This window comes from Felis catus, chromosome A1 (assembly GCF_018350175.1).
Source record: "Felis catus isolate Fca126 chromosome A1, F.catus_Fca126_mat1.0, whole genome shotgun sequence".
Lineage (NCBI taxonomy): Eukaryota > Metazoa > Chordata > Mammalia > Carnivora > Felidae > Felis > Felis catus.
The window spans coordinates 11538048-11554417 of NC_058368.1; the positions used below are offsets into that span (position 1 = coordinate 11538048).

The window sequence follows — 16370 nt, forward strand, 5'->3', positions numbered from 1 at the left end:
GCCCTATGTTGGGTTCTGCACGGACACTGCTTGGGATTGTCTGTCTCCCTCTCTCTACCTCTCTCTCTCTCTGCTGCTCCTTCTCTTTCTCTCCCCCAACCCCCCCCCCAAAAACAAACATTAAAAAACATTATCCTTACAAAGGATATATTTAAGTTATGAAAAAGCACTGGAAATAGTGGCAATGGTTGTATAATGTTGTGAATGTACTTAATGCTGCTCAACTGTGCATTTAAAATGGCAAATTTCATGTTATATACATTTCACCACAATAAAAGGAAATTTTTAGAAAAGGGTCATTCTGGCTGCTATGTGCAAAATAGACTATAGAAGGGCAGGAGCAGAAAGACCAGCTAGAAGGCTGTTATAATAGTACAGTCAATAGGTAATGAAGGCTGGGACTGGGGGTAGTGGCAACAGAGGTGATTACAAGTTAGTATGTTCCGGAAATATTTCAGAGGTAGAGCTAACAGGACTTGATGACATGTGAAACGTAAGAGACTCCAAAATTTGGTCTGAACCAATGGAAGAATAGAATTTCCATTTACGGAGATGAGGAAGTATATGTTTGAGAGGTGGAAGTCACGATTTAATTTTCAGATATGTTAACAATGAGATACCTAATTATACAACTAAGACCAGATGGTGAGCAAATGGGTGGATATGCAAGTCTGGTGTTGAGAAGTCTGTACTAAAGACATATAGATGGTCTTTAAAACTACTGAAGAAAAAAAAAACCAGAATACTCACCTATCTCCCTTGTAAGAATCAGAAGGTAAAGGCAATGAATTTGAAAACTCTAGTTGTGTGTTACATCATGTGGGAAAGTTAACATACCAATACCCAGGCGCCATAAGTGCGAAGTATGCTCGAATTCCAGGAGTGTTTAGAAGTTGGAATCTGGGGGTGGCTGGGTGGCTCAGTTGGTTAAGTGTCTGACTTCAGCTCAGGTCATGATCTCACAGTTTAGGAGTTTGAGCCCAACATTGGGCTCTGTGCTGACAGCTTAGAGCCTGGAGCCAGCTTTGGATTCTGTGTCGCCCTCTCCCTCTTTGCCCCTCCCCTGCTCATGCTCTGCCCACCCACTCCCCCCTCTCAAAAAAAAAAAAAAAAAAAGTTGAAATCTGTTGCCAAGATTGAAACTCTGCCTTAGTGATTCTCAAATCACCCAGGGGCACCTGGGTGGCTCAGGTGGTTAAGGGTCAACTCTATTTTGGCTCAGGTCATGATCTCCTGGTTCTTGAGATTGAGCCCCACATCAGGTTCTGCTCTGATGATGCAGAGCGTGCTTGGGATTCTCCCTCTGCCCCTCCCCCAGTCACGCATGCTTGAGCACTCTAAATAAATACATTAACTTTAATCTAAAAAAAAAAAAAAAGGAATCACCAGGGGGTGCTTGTCAAAAATAAAGACTCCCTCAGTCAAATCCAGAGCAGGGACTACCAAATAAGCAATTATTAAGAACTATCCCATATTTGCAAGACATTTAATTAGAATAAATTATACAGCAAAGTGTTCTTTAATGTTTTTATTTATTTTTGAGAGAAAGAGCATAAGCAGGGAGGGGCAGAGAGAGAGAGAGGGAGACACAGAATCCTAAGCAGGCTCCAGGCTCTGAGCTGTCAGCACAGAGCCTGACATGGGGCTCAAACTCACAAACCATGAGATCATGACCTGAGCCGAAGTCAGACACTCAACTGACTGAGCCACCCAGGTGCCCCAAGTGTTCTTTCTTTCTTCTAAAGCACACTACCCATTGTTTTTCAATATACACAATTTGTTTAGTGATTCGACCCCAAATCTGTCATCGATTTGTGACTTTGTATTTGAGGTCACAGGAAGGGACTGGCTAGAATTCACTGAAGTCCACTTACAGATCAGTTTCTCAGCAGATGCTTCCTTCTGTGACCATCTCTTCCAGCCCAGACACTGATTTTAACAGCAATCTCTTGCCCTAGCATTGTGCACTAATTCAGGTTCCAAGAACTTTCACCTCCTGCCACCAACTTCTGGAAGTTCCTGAGCAATGATGTTGAGAAAACTCCCCCTTGCTCCTCTCTACTATTTCCAACCCTTTTCTCCTCACTTCTATTTCAAAAAGTCCAGAGACTTGGAAATTCATGCCACCCAGCTGTATTAGCAGTCCTTCCCCAACCCAATCACCATCACCACAGGAGTGGTTGTGAACCTTGGCTGTACAATAGAATCATTAAGGAAACTTGTTAAAGATTCAAAGGCACAGGCCCCACCCCAGACTCTTTAAATCAAACCCTGAAGGGAGGGCTCTGCCTTAGTAAATTTATAAAGTTCTTCCTATGATTTTAAGTGACAGCTGTGGTTGATATCTGCTGATCAAAAACCCTCCTGTTCACACCCCCTAAAACTATAGGTAATTGCTCACTACCTTCTTCACCCCAACTTCTGATACTGTTCTTAGGGACTCCCAACATCCTCATGCATGACCCACAGAAAATTTTGTCCCATCAGTTTTAGCATTTTTACCTTCAGAGGTCTTCACCCCTCTACTCCACCTTGACCACCCAATTTCACAGCTATACTAAAACCCTATCAGCAGCACTAAGTCTACCAGCTGCAGGATCTCACCTTTCAGCACCCCACTCAGGAATCCTTCCAGTTCCCTTTTACTCTAGCCCCTACCTGATCTCATTGTTCTTTTCCCATCGTGAATAATAATCTGTAGAACTCACTACTTTTCCCAGTACCCATCCCCTAGCTGCTCTCTGCTGAACAAGTTTCAATTTCAGGGACTATAATCACTCCCTTGCTGACATTCTCAAATATCTTACACCTATCACACTCAACTAGTTACAACTATGGTCTACACTTTCCACACCTGCACCAGATTTGTTTACATGTGACATTTCTAGAACACAACTGCAAGCAAACCTAGTTCAAATAGCACCAAGTCTCCAAATGAGCTCCCAAAGCTATCAGAAAATCCTACAATTACCCTTTCCTGATAATGTCAAATTCCTAGTACTTTCTTCTACCTTGCTTTTTCCTCATCAGCTTCCCATGCCTTTCCCTTCCTATCCCACCTCAGCTGAAGACTTTGCTTCATAATGCATTGAGTAAATGACACAAATCACAGGGTCTCATCTTCACCCCCAAATCCATAAGCCTGTCTTTAGCCCCATGTTCTAGGTGCTCCATCCTTTCCAATAGAATATTGAAACAGAATAGAGAACCCAGAAATGGACCCACAAACGTATGGCCAACTAATCTTTGACAAAGCAGGAAAGAACATCCAATGGAATAACGACAATCTCTTCAGCAAATGATGCTGGGAAAACTGGACAGCGACATGCAGAAAAATGAACCTGGACCACTTTCTTACACCATATCCAAAAATAAACTCAAAATGGATGAAAGACCTAAATGTAAGACAGGAAGCTGTCAACATCCTAGAGGAGAAAGCAGGCAAAAACTTCTTTGACCTCGGCTGCAGCAACTTCTTAACACAACTTTGGAGGCAAGGGAAACAAAAGCAAAAATGAACACTTGGGACCTCACCAAAATAAAAAGCTTCTGCACAGAGAAGGAAACAATCAGCAAAACTAAAAGGCAACAGATGGAATGGGAGAAGATATTTTCAAATGACATATCAGATAAAGGGATAGTATCCAAAAATCTACGAAGAACTTATCAAACTCAACACCCAAAAAACAAATAATCCAGTGAAGAAATGGGCAAAAGAAATGAATAGGCACTTGTCCAAAGAAGACATTCAGATGGCTGACAGACACATGAAAAAATGCTCAACATCACTCATCATCAGGGAAATACAAATCAAAACCACAATGTGATACCACCTTACACCTGTCAGAATGGCTAACATTAATGACTCAGGCAACAACAGATGTTGACGAGGATGTGGAGAAAGAGGATCTCTTTTGCATTGTTGGTGGGAATGCAAGCTGGTGCAGCCACTCTGGCAAACAATATGGAGGTTCCTCAAAAAATTAAGGATAGAACTACCCTACGACCCAGCATTTGCACTATTAGGTATTTATCCAAAGGATACAGCAGTGCCCCTGATTCAAAGGGGCACATGCACCCAAATGTTTATAGCAGCACTATCAACAATAGCCAAAGTATGGAAAGAACCCAAATGCCCATTGATGGATGAATGCATAAAGAAGATGTGGTATACATATACAACGGAGTATTACTCGACAATCAAAAAGAATGAAATCTTGCCATTTGCAACTACATGGATGGAACTGGAGGGTATTACACTAAGTGAAATTGAGAAAGATATATCATGACATCACTGGAATGTGATGATTTTAAGATACAAAAGAGATGAACATAAGGGAAGGGAAGCAAAAATAATATAAAAACAGGAAGGAGGACAAAACCTAAGAGACTCTCAAATATGGAGAACAAACAGAGGGTTGATGGAGGGGTTGTGGGAGGGGGGATGGGCTAAATGGGTAAGGGGCATTAAGGAATCTACTCCTGATATCATTGTTGCATTATATGCTAACTTGGGTGTACATTAAAAAATTAATTTAAAAAAATTTACTCTTTCCACTCAGACCTAATCACTCCACTTGTGCTCTGGATTTCATCTCTTCTCCCTCTCAAAGGCTTTGCTTCTATGGGCAGATCCTTTATCAGCTGTATCATCAACTTCTCTCTACTGAATTATTTCCATTAACGTACAAACTTAATGCCTCACATTCCCCTCAAAAGCCCTTCTGGCTATCTCCAATTTCTCAGTTTTTTAACAGCAAAACTTCTCCAAAATATTATCTCTATTCACGGTCTTGACTTTCTTTACTCTGGCTTCCATCCTACCATTCTATCAAAACTTCTCCTTTCAAGATCACCAGCAACCTTCACGTCACCATTCCAACAGAGATGTCTATCTGCATCTTTCTCACTCACCACAGGTATGGACTCAACCAGCCTCAAAATCCTGTTTTAGCTTTGCTTTCATGACACCATCCTCTTCCTATCCCTCTTGACCTCCTATTTTATCTCTAACCTCTTGTTACTCTAAGTGTGATCCAGAAGACCAGGGGCATTGATAGCATCTGGGAGTTTGTTAGGTTTGCAGACTCAGACCCCAAACCTACTCAATCACACTCCTCAATTAACATGATCACCAGATAACTCCTGGAACATGAACGTTTTGGGATCGTTGCTGTAAATGTTCATGTGCCCCAGAGCCTTGGGCTGTACTTTCTTCCCACGTGGTCCTGTCCAGATCCAAGGCTTTAAGAACTCTATTTTTTTTATCTTCAAATCTCTGCCATAGCTCTGACAGCTCTCCTAAATCCCAAATTCATATACTCAACAGCCTACAGGACATGTGCATTTGGAGGTCTCAAATATTTCAAACCTAGTGTGTTGAAAAAGAAACTCTCCCCATCTCACTACTGAGTTCCACCAAAGTAAAAATTCAATTTACCAAGCCCTCACAATGATATTGGTATGATCCTCAATGCAGAACATGTATCAGCTCCTTTAGTCCTCATACTACCGCTAAGGGACAGGTACGATTATTGTTCCCATTTTACAGAAGAGTAAGTGAGACATGGAGAGTTAAGTACAGGCATACTTTGTCTGATTGGGCTTCATCTTACTGCCCTTTGCAGATACGGTTTGTTTTCGTTTTAACAAATTGATGGTTTGTGGCAACTCTGTCAAGCAAGACTTGGTGCCATTTTTTCCAACAGCATTTACTCACTTTGTGAGTATGTCACATTTTGGTGATTCTCACAATATTTCTACCTTTTCACCACATTTTTTGATGGTCTTTTATCAGTAATCTTTGATGTTACTATGGTAATGTCTCGGGGTGCCACAAGCTTAGCCCACAAAATAAAAAACTACCAGTAAATGTCGGATGTATTCTGACTGTACCACCAACAAGCCATCCCCCCCATCTCTCTCACTCTCCTCAGGTCTCCCTTCTGCCTGAGACACAATATTGAAATTATGTCAGTGAGTAACCCTACAGTAGCCTCTAGGTGTTCAAGTGAAAGGACGAGTCACTCACCTCTCACTTTAAGTCAAAAGCTAGAAATGATAGAGCTCAGTGAGGAAGGCATGTCAAAAGCCGAGATAGGCCCAAAGCTAGGTCTCTCGTGCCAAAGAGGTAGCCAAGTTGTGAGTGCAAAGGAAAGGTTCTCAAAGGAAATTAAAAGTGCTACGCCAGTGAAGACACAAATAAGAAAGTGAAATAGCCTTATTGCAGATACGGAGAAAGTTTAAGTGTCTGGATAGATCAAACCGGCCACAATATTCCCTTAAGCCAAAGCCTGATCCAGAGCAAGGCCCTAACTCTAATTCTATGAAAGCAGAGAGAGGTAAGGAGGCTACACAAGTTTAAAACCAGCAGAGGTGGGTTCAGGAGGTTTAAGGAAAGAAGCCATCTCCGTAAAAGTGCAAGGTGAAGCTGTAAGCACTGGTGTAGAAGCAACAGCAAGTGATCCAGAAGATCTGCCTAAAATAATTCATGAAGGTGGCTACACTACACAACAGATTGTCAATATAGACAAAACAGCCTTCTGTTGGAAGAAGAGGCCATTGAGGACTTTCAGAACTAGAGAGAAGTCAATGTGTGGCTGACTCTCTGGCTACGGGTCAATGCAACTGGTTCGAGACTGAAGGCAATGCTCATTTATCATTCTGAAAATCCTAGGGCCCTTAAGAATTATGCTAAATGTCCTCTGCCTGTGCTCTGTAAATGGAACAATAAAGCCCGGATGGCAGCACATCTGTTTACAACATGTTCTACTGAACATTTCAGGCCCACTATTGAGACCTACTGCTCAGAAAAAGATCCCTTTCAAAATATTACTGCTCACGGACAATGTACCTGGTCACCCAAGAAACCTGATGGAAACGTACAATGACATTAAGGTTCTTTTCACACCTAACATACAATCCATTCTACAACCCATAGATAGAGGAAGAATTCTGACCTTCAAATCTTAAATACACTTCTAGCATCTAACTTCGGCTCAGGTCATGATCTCACAGTTTGTGGGTTCCAGCCCTGTATCGGGCTCTGTGCTGACAGCTCAGAGCCTGGAGTCTGCTTCAGATTCTCTATCTCCCACTCTCTCTGCCCCTCCCCTGCTTGTGCTGCGTCTCGGCCTCTCAAAAATGAATCAATGTCATTAAAAAAATTAAGAAACACACTTCATACGGCTATAGCTGTCATAGTTGTGACTCCTCTGATGGATGTGGGCAAAGTAAATGGAAAGACTTCTGAAAAGGATTCACCATTCTAGATGCCAGTAAGAACATTCGTGATTTATGAGAAGATACCAACATCACTAGGAGTTTGGAGGAAGTTTGTTCCAACCCTCATGGATGACTTTGAGGGATCCAAGACTTCAGTGAAGGAAGTAACTGCAGATATGGTGGAAATAACGAGAGAACTGGAGTTAAGAGTGGAGCCTCAAGATGTGACCGGATTGCTGCAATCTCATGAGAAAACTTTAATGGAGGAGCAATTGCTTCTGATGAATGAGCAATAAAAATGGTTTCTTGTGATGGAATCTACTCCTGGTGAAAATGCTGTGAATATTGTTGAAATGACAATGAGGAATTTAGAGTATTATGTCAACTTAGTTGATAAAGCAGCTGTATAGTTTGAGAGGATTGACCCCAATATTGAAAGAAGTTCTACTGTGGGTAAAATGCTATCACATGCTACAGAGAAACTATTTATGAAAGGAAGAGTCAATGGATGGGGCACAAACTTCACTGTTATCTTATTTTAAGAAATTACCACAGCCACACCAACCACCCTAATCAGTCAGCAGGCAAGCACAATCCTAATCAGCGAGCAGCCATCAACATCAAGCCAAGACCTTCCCAGCAAAAATTACAACTCACTAAAAGCTCAGATGATGTCTAGCACTTTGCAACAATAAAGGGATTTTGAATTAGGTATATACATTTTTGTTAGTAATAATGCTATCGCACACTTAAGAGACTACAGTATAAATCACAGTATATGTAAACACAGCTTTTATATGCACTAAAAAAAAAAATTCATTTGACTCACTTTATTGAGATACTTAACTGTGGTGGTCTGAAACTGAACCTGCCATAGCTTTAAGGTATTCACATGATTTGTCCATAATCATACATCTGCCACACCCAGGATTTTAAATTAGGTAGTAAGACTTCACAGCCTGCTCCTAAATGTTATACCTCTCAATTCCATCTGCCCCATAGCTAAATGTAGAAATCTAAAAGTCATTTATTTCAGGGTGCCTGGGTGGCTCAGGCAGGTGAACGTCCAATTCTTGGTATCAATTTAGGCCACGATCTCATGGTTTTGAAGTTTGAACCCTGTGTGGGGTTCTGTGTGGACAATGAGGAGACTCTTGGGATTCTCTCTTTCCCTCTTTCTCTGCCCCTCCCCTGCTCCTGATCTCTCTCTCTCTCTCTCTCTCGCTCTCAAAATAAACTTTAAAAAAAAAGTAGGAAAATCAAAGTCATTTATTTCTGCATCATCCACTTCCAATCCTGTATAACTCCAACATTATCTCGAATTGATGTACTTCCCTCCATCTCCATGGCCACCACCCTTGTCTGAGCCACCATTTTGCCTGTGCATTCGTGAACCTCCTAAGTGGTCTCCCACCTTCCACTCTACCTGGTCTTTCCCTGACAGAGAGAGTTTTTTAAAGTAAGAATCTGATGTCATGTCTTGTTGAAACTGCTTCATGGGCTGCCATAGGCTTGCTAAGGCCAAAAGAACTGTTTGTAACTTGAGCCCTGTCTTCTCCAGCTTCTGTCCTACATTAGTCTTAGGGGCTCCTATTCCTGGGCCATGCCAAGAACGTGGCCTACCTGCTCAGATCAGAGACTTGGCGCTTTCTGTTCCCTTGGGTCAAGACCATCTTCTTTTCTCTAAGCTCCCTTATCCTGCAGGTCTCCATTCTCATGCTGCCTCATCCCAACCACCCTACCTAAAAGCTCACTCTATCACAGCACTGTTCCCTTCACAGCACTTACCACATTTGAATCTGAAAAAAATACATATATCTTATATGTACACATATATAGGTGTATTTATAGGAGTATATATATGTATACATACGTATATATACATACACACGTATGTATGTATATATACATGTATAAATATACGTACGTGCATATATATGCAGTAGTTCAAGCTATGGAGCAAGTCAGAGTCCATGTGGGTTCAAATCCTGGCTCTACACTTTGATCTCTCTGTGGCTCCCTCTCCTTATCTCTTAAGAGGGGGTATAATAGTTTGCACTTAATATGGCTGCTATAATGAGTTACAATCCATAGCACATAATAAATGCTGTTTAAGCATTTGCTACAATTATTATGTATAGCTGAAGGCCAGGACCTTGCCCCTCATCATCTCTGTATTTCCAGTGCTTAGAACAACCAGCTGATAAAAGTTTGTCAAATGACTATTGTTCCCTTCATGTAAGTGACAGTATCTACCATTTCCCAATACTGTATGGATGTTTTTACCCCGAGATCACCAATTAATGTGCCTTCATGGTCTATTTTACATGCATTTATTTTATTCTACTCACACTGTACATTGTTAAGCAACCTACAAAAAGTACAAAAGCCTAGTCCATTTTCCAATACCAGGTCAGAGCTAAGTTGCAAAAAAGGAACAGTACCGTAAGTTACAAGGAAAGTTTGGGTGTCCTGTACAAGTCATACTGCCTGTCACATGATGTATTTAAAGCTGTAAGTATTGCCACAGGAGAATCTCTTGTCTTTGCAGCGACCACACAGTTCCTGTCGATGCGGCCTCCTTAGATCAATGTGTCTTTTCTTTTGAGGACAGGAACAACGAGACTTTGAACAGGTCTTTAGAAAACAAGGAACAGTTTGGACACTAAATAATTAAATCAGTGTTTCAAATATAATCCTCAAATTAAAATACTTCTCCCCACCATCCCTATCCTTGATATCGTCATCTTCCTTTGAGTCCTATGAGAAGTCCTAGACCAAGTTGTACAGAGATACTCACATCCCATTAAATGCTATGCATTTTTCAAGAACAAAGAGCAAAGATGGTATTTGAGACAATACTGCTAAGCCAACCAAGAGGATCTCATGACAGAAAAAGGTTTGAGAAGTTAGAGTTTATAGAATTTCTTCACTAATAGGTTTTTACATCTGTAGCCAGGTAGGGGTGAGAGGCAGTGAGTAAGTATTAAGCGATTTGATTATCTAGGCTGGAATATTTGAAAGCATTAGAGCAGCGTCTCAACCAGCTGTACTGTACCCACCAGCAGACATCTGGCAATGTCTGGAGATGCTTTTTGGTTGTCACAACTAGGGGGAAGGGTACTGTAGAGGAAGCTAATTCTCTTCTTGCTCCAGAAATGCCTTACCTTCACTATAAAGTGTTCTTAACCATTATCACATTCGGTCTTCTGATAAATAAAAATTAAAAAAAAAAAAATCACACCCCATGGAGACCAGTATACTGCCCTCGTACACCCTCTCAACCCTGCTTATCTTTAAAATTGACCACTGCTCTATTTTCTGCACGTGACCATAGCTAAAAAAAGTCAAGCTTTACAATTTATATTGTGGAACTAGGAATCTTCATTTTGCCAATCAAAGTCTAAATTATTTATGAAACATTGTACATTTATAACTTCCACTCTTCCAGTGACAAGTATGCATCCTTATAAGAAAATTCTAGTAGCTACTATTCACATGGTGTTTGCTGCATGCACTATTCTAAGTACTTTATATAAATTTATTTAATCCTCACAATACTCTTACTGTGGAAAAAATAAATAAAAATATAAATAAATAAGGATTTACTCTAAAGGTAGGTTTCTGTTTCTGGCAATGGTGTACTAGGTAGTTTTGACCAAGCCACGTGCTTAGGATAACTAGAAAAGCTGAGCTAAAGAAATAACTTTTAAAAATAACTATTTGAAGCACTACAGAATTATCAAAGCATTAGAGAAAGAAACCCAGAAGTGGAGGGGAGCCTGACATTTAGGACTATTTCCTCCCTAAAGGTCTGCCAATTCTGGAAGAAATGAAGGACAGTGAAAAGCTGAAAGGAAGTTTAACAATGTAGCTGATGGATAATCTTAAATATGCCAAAATGGGAAAGACCTGGTAAACAGTTCAGGTTTTGTGTTGGGACCCTGAAAGGTTACAACCTAAGAATAAAGATGAACCAAAAATTGACCAGCTTTTACAGATGCTAAAGCCCAGTTTCAAAATAGCTCAACCCTGTTTAGAAAATAGCAATCTAATTGTTAATGTCCTTATCTTCCCACCAGAAGCAAGCAAATCTTCTGTGAAGGAAGATACTATCCTAGGCCTCAAATTATCACTGTAATTCTTCATATTCACTAGTCAACACTCAATCAAAAATAATCATATGAGGTACATGAGGAGATATAACAACAAATTTGAAAAACATGGAAAATGACAATGACAGCAACAGAACCATAGAGTATTAAGTTAATGGAGTTAAGTAGTACAGATTTTAAGATAATTATGCTTAACATGTTCAAAGAAAGAAGACTGGTAAGTTCAGCAGAAAACTGGAAGTTATTTTTTAAAGACAAAAATTATAGCACTGAAAATAGAGTAATTTAAATCAACTCAACAGATGGATTTAATAGCAGATTGGAAATAGCTGAAGAAAGAATTAGAGAAACGGAAGACAGAGTGAGAGATGGGGCACTACGGGGTAAAATGTCCATTGGCTGATGTTTTTCCCCCCCCTCTTATGGAACCTTGAAGCATCAACATTTTGGCAAAACCTTAAGCTAATTCTGTTTAAATGTGATCATTACATAGCACTGACTGAGTACTTGAAATTTGCAAACAGGGAGGAGTTACTGAGACTGTAATGTTATGCCTCTTTATTTAAAAGTGTGTGCTAAGATACAAATGATTATGAGGGACATAGGTGAAATAAGTTTCCTTTAGTGTAAGTTTCTTAGCATTTTAACAGATCTCATTCAAGGGCCTATCTTACAGCCTTATTCCACTGGTTGCTTCAAATGTGAAATAGACCTACCTGATAAAATCCTTTCACTCTTTATCTTGTAACTTTGAGAAGCTATTTAACCTCTAAGTTTTCATTTCTAAAAGGGAGATAAAGAGCATTAACCTCAGAGGTTTTGTAAAATACATTTTTAAAAATTTTTTTAGGTTTATTTTAGTAGATGATATACAAACTGGAGCAAAGGGGGACAAAAGCATAGGAAATACAGAAAAGAACATAAAAGGCATAAGGGATACGGTTAAAGGTCTAATATGAGTAACTGGAATAGAGAGATAATGGGGGTGTAAGTAATATTTTAAGAGATTATAGCTGATAATTTTCCAAAAGAGGTAACAATCTTCAAGCTATAGATTCAAGAAATGCTATGAATCTCAACCAGATAAATACAAAGAAACCACAACTAGGCATCTAACTGTAAAACTACCGAAAAACAAAGCAGAGAGAAAGATCTTAAAAGCAAGTAGATTTAAGAAGGGGAATTAGTAATGCTAATAACCAACTTCAAAAACAATAAAGGTCATACCCTTAAAGAGCAGAAAGAAAACTACTGCCAACCTAAAAATTCTATACCCAGCAAAATTATCCTTTAAACCATCATCCAGGCAAAAGAGGATGTGTCACCTTCAGACCTGTGCTACAGTAAATATTAAAACATATTCTTCATGTAAAAGAAAAGTGGTCCCAGATACAAAAAGGAATGAAGAGCAGCAGAAAGGAAATATGTGTACCTAAAGCTAAATGAATGACTATATAAAATAACGCCTTACGATGTTTAAAATTAAAATATACAACAGTAGTATATAAATTAGGATGAGGTGATAAGGAGTTAGAGTGTTCTAAGTTCATTGTATTGTCAAGGAGAGGTATTATTAATGATTTATGCAGACTTTGATAGGTCAAAGAATCATGTTGGAACGTCTAAGGTAACTGCCAGAAGAATAGCAAACAATGAATAACTACCAAGATAATAAATAGAGATGGGAAATTATTTTTTTATTTAAAAAAAGTCACTTCAATGGAACACAAGAGAAATATAAGAAAATATATTTAAACCTACATTATATTCAACATAAACAGAATAAATGAGAATGTCCAACTAGAAAACATAAAGGTAAACCATTCATAAACTGTTAGACTAGTTTTTTAAATATTTATTCCTAAGTAGGACAAAAAATATTTTTAAGTGAAGGATTGAGATCTTAAAAATGTCTCAGTTATGAAAACCAACTATGCCATACTTCTCTGAAAAGTTTAAAAAGAGGTCTCCTACAAGGTGTTTTAGAGACCTAATTCTGTGACTTCCTAGACCCTGGACACACCATAAAATATGACCAAAGTTCTAATATTTACTACTTGCTTACACTTGGGCAAATTATTTCTTCATCAACTTTAGCCTTCTGGTCTGGAACATGGGGATAACACCTACCTCAAAGTTTAGATTACAGGAGATAATGCATGTAAAGCACTTAGCCCAAAGTCTGGTACATAGTAAAAGCTTAATACAGGTTCCCTATTAAGTTACTACCTCCATATGGGATTACTGAAACACTATATCATACACCTGAAATTAATGTAACACTATATGTTAACTAACTGGGATTAAAATTTAAAAACTCAAAAAAAATTACTACATCCAAATTACACAAAGGGTGTTTGATAAACATATATGGCCCATACATAAATATACCGTATAAAGCAACTTAAGAGTCAATGTCTCCTCTCCTACACCCCCCAAAATCCAGAATTTATTTTTCTAAAATGTTATAAAAATTCAAGGTATAGAAAACTTAACATTCCTATTCAAATACCCAATCTATCAAATCCTAACATTTTGCCACAGAAGCTTCATATTTAAGAATGGTAACCTTATAGACTCAATAAAAGTGCTCTACATGCTTACCTGACATTGGATTGCTTCTACTCGGTAAGGGTTAAAACTCTTTTGGCATTTGCAACACAGTTGTTTGAAATAAACCTAAAGAGAAATAAGGGGTTTTTATATATACATATATATACACACACAAGATTATATGTACCTTAGGCTCCCAGTTCTTAAGTAATCTCTTCCCCACTTTGTGCCCTGCTTTTGCCCAGCCTCTACCCTGAGGTCTTAAGTAGTGCTATCAGTCCCTTTTTCTCACTCTTTGAACCTCATTTCCTTACCTGTAAAATTGAGATACTACCACTTGCTTTTTCTATAATTCTGGCAACCATTAATGTACACAAAGTACCACAGTAAAAATCTTCAATGGGAAGTAACTATTATAATTTTATTCATTGCATGAAGGCCAAACCCTCGACCTTTGCTTTCTGTCTTAGTCTATTAGCTTCTACTTTTTCATTTTCTCATTATTTCCCCACTTGAACTTCAAATTATTTATAGTTACCACCCACACATATTGTTTCTCAACTCTGCATTCTCTGGTGCACAGTTTCTCCCTGCTTCAGTTGGTGAACTCCTCCTAGTTAGCCTCAAAAATCCTGCCTGGACATCATGATGCCTTCCCTCTGACAGGGTTAATCAGCCGCCTCCTGTGTTATTTCTGCATCACTTCCAGGACACAAATGCCACTGTGTCTATCACCACATTGCATCTTATCTCCTAGGAGAATAAATTTCTTAAGGAGGAGTCCTAGGTCTTGTTCCTTTTATCCTAGCATCTCAGAGCGTGTTCATTAAACCCACTGTTTTTCTTCTGGCATAGTATAAAAACCTATTTGCTTCCAGGGTCTAGTAAATGGCTAATATGAAAAGTCAAGTTTTCATTCAGGTCTTAGCACACCTCCTTACCCGCTCCTTCTACAGGCCTTTAGCCAGAAAAGCAGTACCTAAAACGTGAAAGCACAGGGGACTCCAACTCAAATGCTTGTTGAAGTTAATGAGATAGACCAGATGTCAGCTGTTGCAAAATGAAGTGCACAAGCCCTGTCAAAGGAGAGAGAAGCTGCTTCGCCCCAGCCTACTGTTTTCATCGCGTCTATAGCGACCAGAGTCTAATCAGGAAACTGGAAATGCAGATCATAAAGTCTTTCCCAATCTTAATGCGTTGACAACTAATTCAATTGAGAGAAAAACTGCTTAGCCTACACAAGTCTGTCCAAGGCGAACCTTTACAATAAATTATTTCTCTTATAGCTCCACCTTGTGGACAAACTGTGGAAATTGCCTAGAGCCAAGGTCTCAACAGGTTCAAAACACACCAACTAAAAAATGATTATAGACAGTTCCACCGGACACAAGAGTTCACCGAAATAACATGCAATTCTGTTCCGCAGAACTAACAAGCTAAATGTAACACCAGTTCTGAGAGCCTCAAGTGTTCATGTGGACAGTCCAATTCAGTTCAGTTCAAACATTAACCACGTACCGATAAAGTGCCTGGCACGAAGGATGCCAAATGAATGAGACAGCATTGTGGTCACGTTCCATTAGGAAATGCTCTCCCTCTAACATCTGTGTCTGCCCCATCCTCCTCCCATGTCCCGCTCACTTTTACTTACCTTATTAGTTCCAGAAATGCACCACACATAAGCACTCTCCCATCTGGTCTTACAATCTTTACAGTGAAAATAGCCATATTTTGGTTCCAAAAACTGCAGATAAGGGGGAAAAGTCTTTTACAATCTTTGGGGGGAAAGCCAGATCCTCTTTCCTTGTGGCTTTGTATAAAAAAACAAAAAGCCCGGCCACCTGAGTGGCTCAGTTGGTTAAGCATCCAACTCTTGATTTCAGCTCAGGTCATGATCTCACAGTTTGTGAGATTGAGCCCCACATCAGGCTTCACACAGTGGAGGTCCTGCTTGGGATATTCTCTCTCTCTCTCTCTCTCTCTCTCTCTCTCTCCCCCCCCCCTTCTCCCACTTGCACACTCTCTCTCGCTCAAATTAAATGAATAAACTTGAAAAAACAAAAAGCTTCCTTAACTTCACTCATACCTATCCTCAAGGCTACTATGCTAATTTAGCATTTCATTGCTCAGGGATTACTCTGAGATTCTTATTTCTCCTGTCTTTCAAACTTTTCTAACGTTCTTTCAACAATGCCACCAGCACAATCTCCCCCAAAAGAAAATCTGGTCACATATTTGGCAGACCTGAAACCCCATCTTATCTCCTCATTCCCAATAGCAATGGTTACCAGACTTCTGAGTTTCACATGCTTAAAGTTAGCACCCTATTCTACCAAAAAGTGACAAAACATATAGGCTATTTAAAACATGTTATCAGAACTACCTCTCCTTCGTCAAGTATAAAGTGAAAGATTTTTTTCCTCTGTTACCCCAGAAATGGAAAGGAGGAAAGAGAGGATAAGGCGAGCGGAGGACTGA

General features: G+C 39.5%; 1 protein-coding gene across 7 annotated transcripts in view; it reads right to left on the minus strand.

Annotated features, from left to right (window-relative positions):
* Positions 1-16370, minus strand: part of ZAR1L (zygote arrest 1 like) — a 61451-nt gene that overhangs the window by 42735 nt on the left and 2346 nt on the right. For 2 of the 7 annotated variants that reach the window (XM_045051709.1, XM_045051711.1), the window contains exons 2-3: positions 15544-15636; positions 13944-14018 (exon numbers count right to left, since the gene is read on the minus strand). In XM_045051709.1, coding sequence (XP_044907644.1) covers positions 13944-14018; positions 15544-15636 — 168 coding nt within the window. Of the gene's footprint in view, positions 1-9541; positions 9862-9932; positions 12123-13943; positions 14019-15543; positions 15637-16370 lie in introns of those variants that run through there. The other 5 variants (XM_045051733.1, XM_045051734.1, XM_004001338.6 and 2 more) reach the window with 4 other exon arrangements.